Raw genomic sequence first — 19,757 nt, 5'->3', positions numbered from 1 at the left:
AGAGAGAGAGAGAGAGAGAGCGCGAGCTCCCGCCGTGATGGGTTTTCATGACAGCGCGCTGAAAGATGGGCAAGGACAGAATTTACTATAGATTTCTATAGTAAAGTTCTCATTATAAATGTATGGCAGATTTGTGCTATATTTTCATCTACGTTATTAAGTGTAATAGTTGTAATTAAGTTTTATTTTTAAGTTATTAAGTTAAGTTTTAAGTTACAAGTTTTAAGTTAAGTTTATTAAGTTTTATTTTCCATAAATCCGGAATGTCATACTCGGGCTCAACATAATGCATGAAATCTTTAAATCCTTCTCCGTCGATGAAACTAATGGGCAGCAAATCTTTCACCACCATTTCAGCGATTAGCTGTGTCATCTTCTCGGTTCTGCCTGCGTTGCATTTTGCTCTTACGGCAAATGATGCAATGCTCATCTGAGTTGCCGCTCTGTTATCGCCAGACATTTTATGTACAAATGTTAGATGATAGCGCATTGTACTTGTTGTAGATTTGTGTGACAGCATAGTGCTGCACAGCTTGCACTGAACTGTATTTTCAACGGTCTTCTCAAAGTGAAGCCAGACATCACTACGTGACTTTGAGGCCATTCTCTCTCTTCTCACGTCTTTTGATGCATCCTGTGGCAAGCTAACCAATCAGAGCTCAGGGCGCCACCCAAAGTGCTGCTATAACCAATCAGGGGAAAAAAAAAAAATGTCGATCATCGTTTACATGATCGATCATCGCTGTCACGGTCGAGTACTCGAGTACTCGATCACTGTTGCACATCCCTAATGCTAAATGCTCAACACAATGTGAAGATTTATTTGTATTCATCTAAAGGCACTTCTGACCACCCAGCAGCAATATTTAAATGTTGGCGATCATGTGTTGATGTGCTTAATTTTGGACTGTAGAAGTTTTGAAATCGAAGTTACAGTATGTTTTCAAGTATCTGTGTGGAGACGTGCTGATATCGCGTTTGGCCTCGTTCTGTATCGCGTATCTTGTCAGTGTCTGCGCTTGCTTGGCCATTTGTTGTGGAGAAAATAAGGAAAGTGTGTTCAAGCGCCAGCAGAAAACAGTGTAAAGAAATAGTCTTTGAGAGAAGCCGTCTTCATCAGCGGAAGTTAAAAGCAGCTCGTAAGTGTATTTACTTGTCTCATTAGTGTTTAGTGCAGTTGTCCTTGCTAGGAAACGCTTGTTTTGTTTACTGTGTGGAGACGTGCTGATATCGCGTTTGGTCTCGTTTTGTATCGCGTATCTTGTCAGTGTCTGCACTTGCTTGGCCATTTGTTGCGGAGAAAATAAGGAAAGTGTGTCCAGCTGAATTAATTTTGTATTTTGTTAGACGGGTATAAAAAAAGTTTAGTTTACCGCGGCAGCCGTCACGTGACAAAGACCATCGACTCTACCGTGTGACTCCACCGGGCAGAGACACCGGCAAAGGATAAGTATCGCTTTTTATTTCTCCTCTTTCCTAATACTTGTTTCACTTCTGTTTCAGTTTTTATAACCATTTCTTACTATGTGTAAGTAAGTTGTTGTTTTTTAGCATGTGTGTTTTGTTTTAGGATTACTGATAAACTACTGTCATTTGATTTGCATTAGTTATTTATTTTAATTTTAGTTATATTATGTCGGAATTTATTATGTCTGTATATATCTTTTATTAAGTTTTTAGTTTTATTTAATTTGACTTATTTTAATACTTCAACAAACTAAATGGAAATAAAATAATATATATATTGAATTTATAAATGTGTATGGACATATACAGTATATATGTATGTGTGTATGGTTGTACATACACATGTAGTTTTTTTTTTTTGGTGTTTGGCTTAGTGTTATGTTAGAATCATTATTGTACTCTTATACCTTTTGTTCTTTAATATTTTGAATTGTTTTTGTTTTTCATTTGAATGTTAAGTTTTGAAATTTTGTTGTATGCATTTGTCATTTTTATTTAATCTCTTTATTTTTAAAATGTGTATAGGTAGTATTTATAAAGTTTTAGCTTTTAGTTTTGGATCTGTTTTAATACTACAATTAATTGCTTCTGTTGTCCTCATTTGTAAGTCGCTTTGGATAAAAGCATCTAATAAATGACTAAATAAAATAATAAATAAATAAATAAAGTAGCATCTTAGTATTTCATTATTTCAAAAACATCAGTGAGAATACAGTATGTTGTGATATTGTACCTCCTCTGCTCTTTTCCATTTCCAGAAGTTGTTTCTTCAGTTCCTCAATGTTCTTCTTGAGCGTGGCATTCTCCAGCATCAGTTTCTTTTCCTCTTTCCCTGTGGCCTGCACAACTACACCAAACATTACATTCATTAGAACAAGACAAACACACATTAATTCAGAACTTCTCAACTCAGCTGTCTACTGCTAATCATTTGCTATTTTATTTTTTATATTTCATTACAATGATAAAATATACACCACTGTTGAAAAGTTTAGTGGCCATAAGATTTTTTTTATGTTTTTGAAAGAAGTCTCTTACGCTTGCCAAGGCTGCATTTATTTGATCAAAAATGTTGTAAAACAATATTATTTTGAAATATTACTACAATTTAAAATAACTGTTTTCTATTTGAATATGTAAAAATTTAATTTATTCCGGAGATGTAAAGCTGAATTTTCAGCATCATTACTCCAGGCTTCAGTGTCACATGATCCTTCAGAAATCATTCTAATATACTGATTTGCTGCTCAAGAAACATTCCTTAAAATTATTAAATGTTGAAAACGGTATATATTTTTTGGAAACTGTGATACTTTTCCCATGATTCTTTGATGAATATAAGGTTCCAAACAACAGCATTTCTTTAAAATAGAAATCTTTTGGAACATTTTAAATCTCTTAATGGTTACTTTTGATAAATTTAGTGCATGCTTGCTGCATAAAAGCATTTATGTCTTTCAAAAAATAAAAATAAATGAAAAAATACTGACCCCAAACTTTTGAAAGGCAGTGTAAAACTAAAATATAAAATTTTAAATATCTATAAATAATACATGCATTATATTTTTTCCCCCTTATTAAATTAATATTGGTATAAATTAGTGCTGTCAAATGATTAATCGCATCCAAAATGAAAGTTTTTGTTTACATAATATATGAGTGTGTACTGTGTATATTTATTATGTATATATAAATACAAACACATGCATGTATATATTTAAGAAAAATATGTTGTTTATATATTAAATATTAGTGCTGTCAAACGATTAATCGGGATTAAACGCATCCAAAATAAAAGTTTTTGTTAGCACAATATACTGTATGTGTGTGTGCTGTGTATTTTTAAAATATAAATTATATGAATATAAATATAGACATGTATATACATGTACATATTTTCAAAATATATACTGTATGTGTGTGTATTTATGTATTCATAATAAATATACACAGAACACACACATATATTATGCAAACAAAAACTTTTATTTTGGATGCGATTAATCGCTTAACAGCACTATTAAATATATTTATATATAATATAAAATGTAATAACAAATATATAAATGTATAAACATGTAAATATTTTGAAAATATATACTGTATGTGTGTGTATTTATGTATTCATAATAAATATACACAGAACACACACATATATTATGCAAACAAAAACTTTTATTTTGGATGCAATTAATCGCGATTAATCGTTTGACAGCACTAGTATAAATGTTTGAAACCTCTATGAATGCAAATATTACCTTTCTAAGCATTTGCATTCTGAAGTAAATTATTAAAAGATTCCTCTACTTTTCATCCTCACTGGTCATTGACCCATGATCAGCACACATGCACGCCACTTACTGGCTTTCTCCTTCAGCAGCTGGACCTGCTGCTTGAGGTTTCATAATAAATATACACAGAACACACACATATATTATGCAAACAAAAACTTTTATTTTGGATGCGATTAATCGCTTAACAGCACTATTAAATATATTTATATATAATATAAAATGTAATAACAAATATATAAATGTATAAACATGTAAATATTTTGAAAATATATACTGTATGTGTGTGTATTTATATATACATAATAAATAAACAGTACACATACATATATCTTGTAAACAAAAACTTTTATTTTGGATGCAATTAATCGCGATTAATCGTTTGACAGCACTAGTATAAATGTTTGAAACCTCTATGAATGCAAATATTACCTTTCTAAGCGAATGCAAATATTAGTAAATTATTAAAAGATTCCTCTACTTTTCATCCTCACTGGTCATTGACCCATGATCAGCACACATGCACGCCACTTACTGGCTTTCTCCTTCAGCAGCTGGACCTGCTGCTTGAGGTATTCGATGATCTGGTCAGCCTCGGCGGCCTTCTGTTCCAGTCTCATGAGTGAGGGTGTGTGGCCTGACATCTTGAACAGGGATCGTACCAGGAACCTGAAAAACAAGCCAAAGGAAAAGATCAAACACTGTAGGAACTCTTAGTCAACATGTTCACAAAAAGAGAATCCACAGAGACATCCTATCCGTGTTTGGGAACATGCAGCACTTGAGAGCATGACCTCTTTAAATGAGATCTTTTCAGATCTTTGGCGCACGTAAACATGAGGTGATTTGGCAAACTTTACACGGTGCTTTAATTTGTAATTTATACCGATACGTGGCCAAGTTTCTGTCCTTATCCCCTTCCATGAAGGAGAATTATAATGAAACATCTGACACCAGCCAGATGCTCAACAATAGATCGGCTAGATGCCAAACAACATGCGAAAACCTCATCAAAGCGTACATTCTCCATCGTAATCCCAGCAAAACCTGCTTTGGGTTCGCACTTCAGTACCGTTTGAATCACCTCGCCACGTCCAGGTCAACTGCAATATTCCTGAACAAGGAAGCGGATGGAGTCAAACCATATGGCATCTAAATGTGTGTGTTCTCATGTCCACAATGAGACAAATACTGCGTAATTGTATCACTGTCCTCTCGGCTCTGTGTTTTGATTGAGGAATCCTTTTTGGCTCCGTGACGGATCAAACAACGATTCCCATTCAGTCGAAAGACAGCTGGTGAAGGAACATGAACACGTTACACATTTGGCTTGGGCTCATTCACTGCAAAAGGACTAAGGGAATTTTTACAAGGCGTAGGAAAAGAGAAGAATACATCATAACACATAGTGCAGGGTGGTGCTGGAAAACAACAGCTGGCTCGGGATGAAAACAAAGAGTTCAGATGAGGAAATTAGAAACACAAAAAAGCTGGAGTTGATAATATCGTGGATCAAAGTCTCTTGTTTTTGAAGTTCTTGAACTGCTTTAAATGGGCCTGTGGTGGAAGAATTTATGAGCACCATGACAGGACTGTTTTCATTTGCATAACCCCTGAAAACGAGTCCCGGAGCCCAAACACTTCCAAAAAAAAAAAATAAAAAAATAAAAAAATTCCCAAAAAGCTCAGTTGTCACCATTTTCCCATAATGCCCTTCAGTGGTGGTCATCAGCATCATATTACAGCCTATAAACATGAATGTTAGTCATGCAACGGATATAAAATGTATGAAATGCAACGTTCACATTTAAGGCCAACTGACACCAGTGAATGTAACGCTTGCAGGAGCAGCTGTCACTGTCATGCAAGTCTGAATGGTGAGGAGATAATGACGCACATTAGTCAGTGCTTCCATTGGCCACCAGCGTCAGTCAAATCACATTAAAGGCTTCATTCTCTTCGATTCATCTTGAAGAAATTCTAAATGATCTTAAATACTTGCATCTCACAGGGATGTATGCATTTATGTAACTGTAACCGTCCACAAATAACTGCATACTGACCCAAAGGAAAAGCACATGACATGTCCTATGGTGTCCAAACTCGGTCCTGGAGGGCCGGTGTCCAGAAGAGTTTAGCTCCAACCCCAATTAAACACACCTGAACCAGATAATCAAGCTCTTACTAGGCATACTAGAAACTTGAAGGCAGGTGTGTTGAGGCAAGTTGGAGCTAAACTCTGCAGGACACCGGCCCTCCAGGACCGAGTTTGGGCACCCCTGATCTAGACTATTTTGGGACACAAAATGGAATAGGATTGTGTTTTAATTAATGCATGACAATAACACATTATCGTTTACAACACCATCATGCGTTAAGTGACTACACTAGTTTATGATTTGTAAAGGTTATGTTTTACATGAATGGGCTCATTTATGTTAAACAAATGAAACAAGGCGGCGGCTTTTTTCATATATAGGTGGCCTAAGCAGACACAGTCTAATTATGCAATTTGATAAGAATAAGACATGCATGGTGGCATTTTTATATCTGTTGACTTGTTCAGGACAAATGAATGAACCTGTTTGACAGACCACATACTGCACATAAGTGCAAGTAAAAGAAACACAGGCAGCAATCTATTAAAGAATGACTCATTTCAAAGTACATTTTAGATACATGTTTAGATAACCATTAAGAGGGAAATAACAATATAATAATAATCACTGATGTGTTTTTTTTCTCATAAATTATCAAATAAATGAACTTTTTAAAGCAGATGTCTACGCAAAGATGGAAATTTGACCATAATATGCCATAATACGATATTTTTTTCAGTAGTGATTAGTGATATTCCTACAGGAGGATCATCATGACTCATGATTACATTATTAACTTTATATAGATACAGTGCTGACTGTCACTTCACCTGTCAATCTTCATAACACATCTGTACTTTTACAGCTCGACTTTAACTACATTCCTAACACATTGCATAGGCAAACAGACGATACTCATTCATCAAAACGTCAACGCGAGCTCTACTACTCACATAAAACTGCAACCGTACGTTTCTCTAATACAAAGCCACACGCTACACTCGCCTCTCACCGGCGTCGCAGGGTGATGACGCCACGGTCACGCGGCGTTCAGCTGTTCGCTGGCGCAGGATAAACACGTCATCGCGCGCCTCCGCTGTTTACAGTCGCCGGAAGACTAAACTGATCTCTCAAAATAACATATATATCAGTAATATCATCAATGGACACGTGAATCAAATGGAGCAGTCTTCCATTTAAGACAAAGGGGTATACCGCTGATTTTATTTTGCGTTTGTAAAGCACGAACGGCAGAAATCCATGTGTGTACAGTATATTTCAATGAAATATTATCGGTTCAGTTTGTTACACTGTCAGAGTTATGCTGTAAGATAAAATATACATGTTTTAGTGTTATGATTAATCTAGGTGATCATACTGTATATATAATATTAACATACATGACACTCCTAATGAAAATTTACCACAAAAAAAATGTTTATGCTATATTTAATGTATAGTAGCCTATACATTACAGAAATAATTGATAACAATTTAAAATGATACTATATTCTGTATGCTGTATATTCCCCATGTCAGAGTGTTTGTTGAGCATCAGGCGAGTCATGCAGCCCCTCAGAGATGCGGAGCTGGGGGCCTCCACCTTCTTCGCCTCTCCTCTTCCTCATGATGTGTGTGGCAGCAATGGGCTTCCTCTCACCCCCAACTCCATCAAGATCCTGGGACGCTTTCAGATCCTCAAGACCATCACCCATCCCAGACTGTGCCAATATGTGGACATCTCCAGAGGGAAGCATGGTATGATGGCTTTCACGCTTATTTGTAATGCATTTCTCACTACATGACTGGCAAATCATCAGATGCCCAAATAAGATAAAGTCTAGTCAGCTCGAGGTGCTTTTATTTCCATAGCGCTTCATACAATACAGATTGTTCCAGCTTCACAGTATTAAACAGGGAAGAATGAATCAAAATCAGTGATTTCAATGATTTTGAGCAAACTTCAAAAACGAGACAAATGTAAAGCAGCTGTAGCAAGACAATAGTGTCAGTCAGGTCAGTGTTGGTTCAGTTGAATAGATTTGGTTCATTATGAAACAAGCTCTACTGAAGACAGCAGTGTTGGTATTCAACTCGAGTCAGTTCAGTGTTGATTCAGTTTGGTTCGGTAATCAAACTGGGGAAGTCATGGCCTAATGGTTAGAGAGTCGGACTCGTAACCCAAGGTTGCGGGTTCGAGTCTCGAGTTCGAGTTCGAGGGATTGTAGGTGGGGGGAGTGAATGTACAGCGCTTTCTCCCACCTTCAATACCACGACTGAGGTGCCCTTGAGCAAGGCACCGAACCCCCAACTGCTCCCCGGGCGCCGCTGCAAAATAATGGCTGCCCACTGCTCCGGGTGTGTGTTCACGGTGTGTGTGTGTTCACTGCTGTGTGTGTGCACTTTGGATGGGTTAAATGCAGAGCACTAATTCCGAGTATGGGTCACCATACTTGACCACATGTCACATCACTTTTCACTTTTATTAATTGAAGACAACAGTGTTGTCAGCTGAAATTCAATTCAAGTTTTGTCCTCATCCAATAGTCTCAGTCAGTGTTCGAACAATCCCGTGGACTTTGGGGGAGCCCACTTGTTTTTTTTTTTTTTTATAATGGGGGGGTTTACGCGCTTACAATGACTTACAAAGATACATAACAGCTACAAGTGTATGCACTACTTGCTTTATGCAAGCACTATATAGGATAAATCACTATACAGGATTTACCCTATTATTCTTTATCGACACAATTTGATAGGTGAAACAACAAACAGCCACCCACAAATAGTCTATAAACAAAGCATCAGGCTGTCTTTGAGTTCACATAAAAAACGGTTAAAGTTACTCGTCGTCAGGCTACAGAAGAATACCATAATTCCTCCGTTCAGTTAGACCTAAGGCATCGAGAGTCACGCAGACCTATAACAACCCAGCCACAACACATAATTGCGAATAACATGCCTTACCTTAACACAGACTCGACTACAGAGTCCAACGTTTATATTTTTTCTACAAATCTTTGAGCTAACATGTACTAAACATAAGTGGAATTTGCACCGCAGCACCCCCACACCTTGGTGCTCATGACAAGAATAGCATGTATAGTTATCTTTATTGAAGTGAATTAGGTTTAAATCGCCGTCATGCATGAATGAATGATATTTTTGCAATTTTACACATAATAATCTACGATGATCACATTACACAAAACTGAAATTTTTGAATAAATAACACATTGTCAATATTTTTTGAGACCCCCCAAAATTTCACAAATCACGTTTTCAGGGGAGCCCATGTCTTATTAAGGGGAGCCAAGCTCCCCCATAGTTCGCACCCTGGTCTCAGTGCAGTTAAATCGATAATGGTACTGAATATGAAATGTCTTTTAAGGGCGACAGGATAAAAAAAGTAACATCTATTGATAAATTACAATAAATAAAGTTTATTTCCTATGAATATCGCAAAAAACAATGCGTCTCATCTAGTTAATTTGCCACTAAATGTTTCAAAATCTTTTGAAAATTGTAAGGCTTTTTTCAGAAATGCTTGTACACAATGTTGTACCTTGTGAACAATTTCGATACCTTTGTAAAGTTTCATAATTGATGAACCCTGCAACATTGACACTGTTATTGAATTTGATTTGAATCGATAATGACATTTATAGCTGAAATGGAAGTTGTTTCATAACTGATGAACATTTAACATTGACACTGTTATTTTCTTTGACACTGTTTAGTTCTGTGAAGCTGCTTTGAAACAATCTAAAGTTCTATATGAATAAAGTCATCCAATCATATTAGAGCTTGCCAGATCAAAAGCTCTTGAGTTTTTTGTACAATATGTATCAGTTTGTTGTCTTATAGTTATAGCTGTCTGTTGGACACTGTGTACTGGAGACTTTAACATCAAAAGAAGTGCGCACGTCACCTTTATTTTGTCATTGCACTTTTTTGCAAAGCCATTAAGTTGAAATGTGTGCTTTTTTCTTTTCTTTTAAATACCTCACCAAGTCTGTTTTTGTTTTCTGGTGCTCTTCAGGGTTTTATTGTCTTTTATCTTAGTGATTTTTATCTTTGTGGTTTAATGACATTATTGGTGTGCGGATTCTGCCTGTGAGAATCTTTCTTTTTATCTTTAGTTGCTTTATGACTGTTAGCTCAGTATTTATCATGCACAATGCGCTTTGTATCATGCACGCGAACCCTCTGAGATCGATGCATGTGTATGCAAACACATGTGTTTGAAGGCCTTATGACATTTATGCAGATTTATTCGAGTTATAACGTTCTTTCATGTTTGAGAAATGACCTTGAATGCAGGCCATCATCTCGCTGGAGGGAATAATCATTTCTGAGGAGAATGACTGGGTTATTAAAGGCAATTTTTTTAAATGCTTCTTCACTATGTGATTCAAATGGGAATATTATGAATGTTGTACATTTTGCAGTGATTGCTGTTGCAAAACAATAGCGTTTTTTGAAGATACTGTGACTTATTTCTGGATGTTTCTCAGTTGCATGCAGAACAGCGCAAATCAAATATAGAATAAATAAATCACAGATAAATTTACATGCGATGCTAAATGTTCCTATAGCTCAAACAGTAGAGAACACTTGCTTGCAACACCAAGGTTGTGGGTTAGATTCCCATGAACTCTAATTTGTCCTCTTGACATTTTGCAGAACGTCTGGTTATTGTAGCTGAGCATTATGAAAAAAGCTTGAAGGACCTTCTGAGGCAAGGGAAACCAGTCAGGTAATACGTGCATATGCATATGGTCTGCTTACATGGCTTTGCTGCAAGTGAGGGATTCTTTAATGAAAAACATTATTTATTTGAAATGGAAATAGCCCATTTTTGGCCAATTTAAGGCAACACCAATAAATAAAAGCATCAGTTCATTTAAATGACATGAAAATAGTGATTTACCATGGTATTACCATTTCATACAACATTGTCCTATGGTACTATCGCAGTATTTCTGAAAGGTGTATTTGAACAGTTCATACTCTTCTGAATTCATTTTTTATCCTTTTTAATCTGTCCTACATCATCAGGTCAACAGACTCATTGCTTTAATATTTGTGGCAGTGCTTTTTTTTTTGTTATTGTCCTGAGATCCATTAGTGGTTTGTATCTTCTCATGTGGAAGCCATTGACACCGTTGTCAAATTCTTCATGTGGCCAGTTTTTGAAAGCTTTTCTTTTTTGCAAGCATTTGATCATTGTGTGTGTTATCTTTGGCCTGCATTATTAGGGCGATATGTTGTATTAATATTGACCCAATTGGAATCAGAGTGTAAGAAAATGATAAATGTTAATAGCGGTTGTAAATTGGGCCAGTGTGACAGCAGTTCACAATCAAAGACTGTAGACGTAGATGGTATTTTACTGAGCGAATGTTACTAAAAATGGCTTGAATACAAGACGGAGGACAAACACAACTTATTGAAACCAGTGAACCTTCCATTTTTTAGACAATATATAAAGCACTGAGTCACAATTTCCAATCAGACCAGTCATGTCTAGCAATATTTTCACCACCCCAATTACATATCCAGATTTTTCCAAAGAAACATGTTTTTCAACATCCAGACCTTTCTACAGAAGTTTCTACACTTAGTCAGAAAAGTCAGAATGTACTGTTTATAATATTTGACTGATAAGAAAACATCAGTTTCCAGTAAAAGTGCGTGAGGAACACTTTATTCAACACCCAGGTTAGAATCATTTATTAAATGGAATCATCCTTATTTTTAAATTCTAGATTTGTGTTCCAGAGTAAAGCATTGATTGATTCTAAAACTTCTACCTACAAAAAGCACTCACCAAAAACCATCCCACTTTTGTTCATTAAGTGACATGAACTTTTATACACATGAGGTATTTGTTTTTGAGGTCAGACTCACCCAGCAGCCTGTGTTTGTACAGACTGTTTGCCCTCTGTGTCTTCAATTAAAAGCAGACGAATGCATGCAGTGTCTTTTACTGTCAGCTCTTTTTTTTCATCCAGTATCATGTTAAACACAGAAATACTGTAGCTGTCTGAGAAGAATTCCCAGCTAAACCAATGATGTATTCCCAACAACTAACTGATATTAGCAGTGACTGAACAGCGTAGATTGCATGTTAATGCTGCTCTTGTTCTGCCATCTACTGTCTAAATCAGACATTTTATTATGAATTAATGGCACTTAAATTATTTAAATTTTTTATGTTATTTTCTAATGTGTACTATTGGATTATGCCTTTCATTTGACCCCATAAAACCTATATAAATATCTCTATATATATATGTTTGTGAATACATATATATATTTATATATGTAAACATATATTTATTTGTTTGTTTTTAACTGTTCGTATTTTGTCTTTTCACTTTTACTTAAATTTTAGAAGTGTTAAAAAATACCAAATTCTACCCAAAAATCTGTAATCGATCATCCATGATCAGGTCTTTATTCCAGGAGATGTGATAAATAGTTTAACATGGGTATATATGGGTAGGCATAGGTACATATATGGTTGTAATATTATTTAACAAGTTTCATTTTTCAAGATTTTAAGATGTTCTTGTCTCTCTTAGTCCAGAGAAGGTGCTACAGGTTGCCTATGAAGTGCTGGAAGGCTTGGAGTTCATGAATAATCACGGCATGGTGCATCGCGCCTTGTCTCCCAGCAATGTTCTCCTGGACCACAAGGTGTGTAGAAACACAGACGTGTATTGAGAACTCACAGATAAGCTGCATGATGTAAAAAATGAGTTGGGTTGTTTCAAATTTAGTTTAATTTTATTTTATTTTATTTAAACGTGTAATTTTTTGGGGGGTTGACAAGTTCCTCAAATTGTATTTTTATTTTATTTTATTTAAACGTGTAAGTTTGGGGGGGTTGACAAGTTCCTCAAATTTTATTTTTATTTAATTTTATTTAAACTTGTAATTTTTGGGGGGTTCATCTAAACCTGTAAATATTTTTGCTCAAACATTTAATGATATTTCAATATAAAAGCTTTATAGTAAATTTTGACAAACTATGTCACTGTTAGCATTTGTTGAGTTTTAATACAATAAGCACAGTAAAATTGTCAGAATGATATCAGAATTGATGTCTTACTGTGACGTGCTTTCAGCTCACTGTTGGAATAAAATGTTCTTTTACAAATCAACAGGGTAAAGTGAAGCTGGCCAAATTCGGCCTGTATCATATGACCGACCACGGAGCAGATGTTGACTTTCCTATTGGGTACGTCATTCAGCTATAATGTTTTCCATTTGTTTCCTGACCTAACATATTCCTCAAAATGAAACTCGCGTGCTTTGGAGTCTATATAAGGGTGCAGATAACATCTCGGCATCATTATTGCAGAGCAGAAAGTCAGGGCGAGCTTTAAATCTTCTGCGCCGTCTTTTTAAGATGCATCGGGGCTCCAAATCGAAGCGTCGGCCTTTCATGGAAAAAAAGATCAATGGGTCATGCTGTGCTCTCGTAATAAAGAAAGATGAACTAACATTAGAAGTGCATCATTGTGGCCCATCTTTGTTTTGATAAAAAACAGATCCTGGATATCAAAGCGGCTTTCTTATGCGGTATCATAAATAACATAGCTGAGTGGCACAACTAGGAGTCCTCATGTTCTCAGAGGGCCCATCTTATAATATCCGGTTTTGTGGGACACGTCTTTTGTTATCTGTCATCACAAGGACCACATCTGCACTCTGCTCCTGCCCACTTCTGTTCCTCTGTTTCCGTAGGTATCCATCTTACCTGCCTCCAGAGGTTATTGCTCAAGGCTGTTTCTATTCCAGCGACCCCTCGATCATTGTGGCCCCTCTTCCTTCAGGGCCCAAAACAGACGTTTGGTCTCTCGGGGTGCTTCTGTTTGAACTCTGTGTGGTACGCTCTCAGAGTTTTCATTGAATACACTGATTTCATTGAAATACACTGAATTCTTTTGTAGCTGAATTACTGAATTACTGTGCTGAATTACTGTAATAGTAATATATATATATATATGAAATAGATATTAAACATACAATAAACTACATAACATCAAATATTGCACATTTTTATTCATACATTTTTTATTAAATTTCCAGGCCAGTGTTATTTTATTATTATGTATTTATTGTCATAGTTTTTATTAACATTTTGAATTAGATTAATTGTTATACTTATAGTTTGTGTTTTAATTTTAGTTGAATTTGTAATTAATTTGATGTATTTTTCAATTTTTTTGTCTTTTTTAATGATTACTGTTTAGATTTTATTTGTCAGCTTTAGTTTCCATTTTTATTTATTTTATTTGAGATATTTTAGGTGGTTATTTTAAATTTAAACTAAACAAAACTGGAATTTAATAAAAAAAAATGAAATGATAAATAACACTAATAACATAAAAAATATATTTAGGTTTTTAATCTAATATTTTTATTAGATTTTATTTTGTAAGCTAATATTTTTATAGTTGAAATAAATAGTTCAACTTAATTTCAATTAACAAAAATGTTTTAATAGTTTTATTTTTAGTAAATGGTAATAACCGTCCCAGGCCAGAAGAAACTAGATCAAAATTTGTGAACAAACTTTAATGTTGGCTTGACAAAGCCTACTCTCTTTTTAAAAAGAGGAATTGAAGGTCAAATCAAGCACAGTGCATTATGGGATACAGCATTGCATTTAGTATGCTCTGTTGTATACTGCACTTTTGGCAAATGAAGTAGGGCTTCGAAAATTAGCATACTGCAAAAATATTCAGGCTTTTTAAATGTGACCACAATGATTTTAACATTAACTCTTTGATGTCATGTGATTTGTGTTGTCCAATAGGGAAGGCAGATACTACAGAACATTGATATTAGTGAGAGAATGAAGTTCATCATCACCTTAGGCAAGTTCATGTTTATGTATTCACACCACATTATTATGTCTATTTTCTGTTGTAATGCATTTGAACATTGGAATACCTTATTGTCGCTACAGGATGCATGGACGACATAATCACTGTTCTTGCCGAGGAACACGGGTGCTTAGATACAGTTAAGGTAAGTTTGCTCATCATTATGGATAGCCTTTCATCTTTGTACTTTACATTCCTTGCAAAGATATTTGATTGTTTTCTTTTTTTTGTAAACCTTTTACTGTCAGACAGAAAAATACACAATCAGTGTCATGGTAGGAAATGCTTTATCTCAGTGGTTTCATCTCAAAAGAATTTTGCTTTAAAAGGTTTACTTTGAAACCTCTCAGATAAACTCTTCTTAGCTTGACACTGAAGGCTCACTGGTCATATGGCTAATGTTTTCCAAATGTCCTCATAAAACCTCGCCCTCAGTGGGGTTTATGGTACGAATGACAGATAGTGCTGATTTATCAGAGTTTGGCTGGGTTTGATGCTTTACTAATATTCTTGTCTCCGTCTTTTTCCCAGGAGCTGCCTGAAAATGTGCAGGCTTTATTGAGGAAATGCCTGACGTTTCTCCCTTCAAAAAGGTTACCTACAATATTTAGCCCTATATCATTTCTTTATGGGAAAAAAAACTCTCTCTCATCTTCCAAAACATTTCATGCAGTCAGAATGGAGAGTTTGGCGTTATGTCATTATGCCATGAAATCTCTTGAGTAGGGACTTACACTTATTTTTTTACCAATAATTGTATTATTTCAATTCTTTGTGGGAATGTGTCATATAGTTATAAAATTAATATGTTTCATTCATATTGCATCTCAATATTTGTATATTTTTTTTAAACAGCCATTTTTACCACTTCAGAATATACATATGTAGCAGAGATACTAAGGAAATGCCTGACGTTTCTCCCTTCAAAAAGGTTACCTACAATATTTAGCCCTATATCATTTCTTTATGGGAAAAAAAACTCTCTCTCATCTTCCAAAACATTTCATGCAGTCAGAATGGAGAGTTTGGCGTTATGTCATTATGCCATGAAATCTCTTGAGTAGGGACTTACACTTATTTTTTTTACCAATAATTGTATTATTTCAATTCTTTGTGGGAATGTGTCATATAGTTATAAAATTAATATGTTTCATTCATATTGCATCTCAATATTTGTATTTTTTTTTTAAACAGCCATTTTTACCACTTCAGAATATACATATGTAGCAGAGATACTGTTATAGTTTTTTATTAATATTTTGAATCGGTTTTTATTACTTTTATATTTTCAGTTCAGTTTCATTTCATTTTAGTATATGTTATTCATTTTTATTTAAATTGTATTTATTTTAGGACAATTTATTTTTTATTAAAATGTTTTTATTACTGTTTAACTTTAATTTAGATTTTGAGTTTTAGTTCAATTTTTAGTTTTTATTTATTATATTTCCAGAATAAGTCTTTAGAATCAATATTAAATTAAACTAATCAAGTTAAACTAAATTAAAATGAGAATTTAATTTCATTTTATTTCAGTTGTCATTTATTTTATTTCTATATTAGTAAGTTTACTTTTGTCTAATTGAATTATCACATTATTGGAATTGATGTACTCATTAATATTAATACTACTAATAAGTAATACATACAGTATGGACTAAATATTTTATTTTATTTAACATTTATTTTGTTTTTATGTTTTACTTTTAGTTTTAGTTAACTGTAATAATTAATTTATTCATGACGCGTTGAAAATTTCCATACAGGGAATTTTCCCTACTAAAATTTTCCATACTTGTTTGCTTTGGTCTAAATTGAACACATTGAAAATCACATTATTTGAATTGATGTACTGCTTAATATTAATACTAATAATTATTATTAATGCATACAGTATGTGATGCATACAGTATGTGAGTAAACAGAGAGGACCAAACTTATGCTTAATTCATAATAATTGTTAGTGTCTGATTGTTCTCGTCTTTCAGACCTACTCCGGCCGAGCTTCTGGGAGACTCTGTGTTTGAGAGCATTTCCTGTCAGTACACACCCTACCAGAGCCCTGTGCGTCTGTTTGCCGCGGCCCCACGCTGTGCTCATTTACAGCTTCCTGAGGACATCAGTGAACTCTGGAAAGGTTCGGGTGCCCAGATCTCACACTATGGAAAAAGTTTTAATGACTATAAAAAAGCAAATTCTAAAAATAGTGTTAATGACTATACTACTGTGTTGTGCAGATGATGGAGAGAACTACCTGGCAGAGAGAGCCATAGATGAGGTGCATCATCTCTGGTGTTTGGCAGGAGGAGACCTGGAGAAAGAGCTGACCAATCAAGAGATCATCCAGTCCAAACCTCCCATCTGCACCCTCCCCAAGTACTCACACACCTCTGATCCCCACAGATCACCAGCTTTAGAATCAGCTTAACGACTGTTTCATTGTGCAGAATAAATCATCTGTTTTAAATAGCTGTTTGCATTCATGTAGCTTATTACCATGCTCAAATGTGTTTGCTCTCCAGGTTCATTTTGGAGGATGGCGAGTCTTTTGGTCAAGGACGCGACAGAAGTTTTCTCCTTGATGACACAACTGTGACTCTTTCTCTTAATCAGCTAAAAAATGTAAGGGTATATATCAGCTAAAAAATGTCCGAGATACAACTATTTGAAAATCTGGAATCTGAGGTTGCAAAAAAATCTAAATATTGAGAAAATCGCCTTTAAAGTTGTCCAAATGAAGTTCTTAGCAATGCATATGATATTACTAATCAAAAATTAAGTTTTGATATATTTACGGTAGGAAATTTACAAAATATCTTCATGGAACATGATCTTTACTTAATATCCTAATGATTTTTGGCATAAAAGAAAAATCAATAATTTTGACCCATACAATGTATTGTTGGCTATTGCTACAAATATACCCCAGCGACTTATGACTGGGTTTGTGCTCCAGGGTCACATATATATATATGTGTATGTGTGTATACACATTTATATCTTATATAGAATCTTTCAGAATTTTAGGAAAAGTTTATTTGATCAGTTATATTTGTACATTTGTGATTATCTTCAATATTTAGATGTATATTTAAGATTTAGGTTTATATTGAATAATGTAGACAATATTTAAAAATTGTTATTGTACATTTACAATTATCTTCAACATTTAGATATGTAATTATGATTTGGGTTTATATTGAATATTGTAGACAATATTTGATTTTTTATTGTACATTTACAATTATCTTCAATATTTAGATGTATAATTAAGATTTGGGTTCATTTTGAATATTGTAGACAGTATAAAAAATTTTTATTGTTCATTTATGATTATCTTAAATATTTAGATGTGTAATGATCTGGGTTTATATTGAATATTGTAGACAATATTTTATTTTTTATTGTACATTTACAATTATCTTCAATATTTAGATGTATAATTAAGATTTGGGTTCATTTTGAATATTGTAGACAATATTTAAATTTTTTATTGTACATTTATAATTATCTTCAACATTTAAATGTGTAATTATGATTTGGGTTTATATTGAATATTGTAGACAATATATATATATATTTTTATTGTACATTTACGATTATCTTAAAAATGAAGATGTATAATTAAGATTTGGGTCCATATTGAATATTGTAGACAATATTTAATTTTTTTATTGTTCATTTATGATTATCTTAAATATTTAGATGTATAATTAAGATTAAGATTATAATTAAGATTAATTATTTAAAAAATGCATAAAATGTGACATTTTAAAAATGTAATCTTGCATTATCTACATATTTATCACAAAAGGTTATTCATATATAATAGTTTTATATTACATATATGTATTTATATAGGATTTATGTTTATATTTATTAATTCATTTAAAAAGTAAAATATATTTATATATTGTATTATTTTTAATATATTATAATATATTTATATATTAATTATTATATAGGGTTATAATTATATATTAATTTATAAAGATATATTAAAGACATATTATATGTCTGTTTACAAATTTAGTTGTTGGAAGTTGTGAAAAGTTTTAAAGCTAAATCTAGACAATATTTGGCAGTTTAAAAAAAAAAAATCAAATCCAAATAAATAACGCGAGTTGACATACTAAAACATGGCTAATCTCTCATTCCAGAGGCTGAAGGATGTTGCAGGAGAGACGTACTATCCGTTATTAGAAGATGAGTAAGAAGTCATCTCTTATTCATTAAGTCTCATTTTGTGTTCAGTATTCTGGTGTGTCTGGCAGCAGTCAGAGTCTGTCTGATGCTATAGAAATGTCCCGTGTGTCCCGCAGGCAATCCAGCCTGCCTCAGTCTAACAGCAGTAATGAACTGTCTGCCACCGTCACACTGCCCCTCATTATCCGAGAGAGAGACACCGAGTACCAGCTCACCCGCATTGTCCTCTTCGACAGACTGCTCAAGGTCCTTCACACACACACAATTTCTGAAAATGACCACATAAAAATAGCTGATGAAATCACCTCACGATGGATGTTCACCCACGGAAAAAAATGGCTCATAAAGAGTCAAAATTATGTGCTGAGTTTTGCCTAAAAATGCCAAAAGTTGTTTTTGAGGTTTTAGAATTTTTAACTTCTTGACATTTTCAAAAAAAAACAAATCATTAATATTGATTTATCAGTCCTTTGGAACACTTTTTTGTTGACGTTGAGCAATAATTCATAGTTATATCAGTTTAACAGACTTCATCGGCTCATAAAACGAGTTTTAACAAACTGCCATTACTGTAAATAATTCCATAAATGTGTTTCGCATGAATTTTTAGGCGTACCCCTACAAGAAGTACCAGATCTGGAAGGAGGCGAGGGTTGATATACCTCCTCTTCTGAGGGGTCTGGCCTGGGCAGCTTTATTAGGAGTTGAGGTACACACAAATACTGCATATACGCCAGGGAATATATTGTAATTGTTCAGCAATAGATGTTTTATGACCTTTTTTTATAGGA

At 34.0% G+C, this 19,757-nt stretch overlaps 2 protein-coding genes across 5 annotated transcripts in view; one reads left to right on the top strand and one right to left on the bottom strand.

Annotated features, from left to right (window-relative positions):
* LOC107594432 (aminoacyl tRNA synthase complex-interacting multifunctional protein 1-like) overlaps positions 1-6,899 on the bottom strand; it is a 13,992-nt gene extending 7,093 nt beyond the window's left edge. The window contains exons 1-3 of one of the 2 annotated variants that reach the window (XM_016284484.1): positions 6,811-6,899; positions 4,294-4,427; positions 2,201-2,314 (exon numbers count right to left, since the gene is read on the bottom strand). In XM_016284484.1, coding sequence (XP_016139970.1) covers positions 2,201-2,314; positions 4,294-4,427; positions 6,811-6,812 — 250 coding nt within the window. In that variant the 5' untranslated portion in view covers positions 6,813-6,899. Of the gene's footprint in view, positions 1-2,200; positions 2,315-4,293; positions 4,428-6,687; positions 6,741-6,810 lie in introns of those variants that run through there. The other variant, XM_016284483.1, reaches the window with a different exon arrangement.
* A 36-nt stretch (positions 6,900-6,935) lies between these two features.
* Positions 6,936-19,757, top strand: part of LOC107594431 (TBC domain-containing protein kinase-like protein) — a 53,240-nt gene continuing 40,418 nt past the window's right edge. The window contains exons 1-15 of one of the 3 annotated variants that reach the window (XM_016284481.1): positions 6,936-7,066; positions 7,397-7,615; positions 10,544-10,616; positions 12,448-12,562; positions 13,033-13,106; positions 13,616-13,757; positions 14,691-14,751; positions 14,844-14,905; positions 15,292-15,353; positions 16,749-16,897; positions 16,998-17,136; positions 17,283-17,382; positions 18,921-18,970; positions 19,083-19,212; positions 19,577-19,675. In XM_016284481.1, the coding sequence (XP_016139967.1) occupies positions 7,423-7,615; positions 10,544-10,616; positions 12,448-12,562; positions 13,033-13,106; positions 13,616-13,757; positions 14,691-14,751; positions 14,844-14,905; positions 15,292-15,353; positions 16,749-16,897; positions 16,998-17,136; positions 17,283-17,382; positions 18,921-18,970; positions 19,083-19,212; positions 19,577-19,675 (1,449 nt within the window). In that variant the 5' untranslated portion in view covers positions 6,936-7,066; positions 7,397-7,422. Of the gene's footprint in view, positions 7,120-7,396; positions 7,616-10,543; positions 10,617-12,447; positions 12,563-13,032; positions 13,107-13,615; positions 13,758-14,690; positions 14,752-14,843; positions 14,906-15,291; positions 15,354-16,748; positions 16,898-16,997; positions 17,137-17,282; positions 17,383-18,920; positions 18,971-19,082; positions 19,213-19,576; positions 19,676-19,757 lie in introns of all 3 variants that reach the window. The other 2 variants (XM_016284479.1, XM_016284480.1) reach the window with 2 other exon arrangements.

This window comes from Sinocyclocheilus grahami, unplaced genomic scaffold, assembly GCF_001515645.1.
Source record: "Sinocyclocheilus grahami isolate Dianchi unplaced genomic scaffold, SAMN03320097.WGS_v1.1 scaffold183.1, whole genome shotgun sequence".
In the NCBI taxonomy this organism is placed as follows: domain Eukaryota; kingdom Metazoa; phylum Chordata; class Actinopteri; order Cypriniformes; family Cyprinidae; genus Sinocyclocheilus; species Sinocyclocheilus grahami.
The sequence above is the reverse complement of the archived record's forward strand: the minus strand, read 5'-3'. Positions and strand labels throughout refer to the sequence as shown.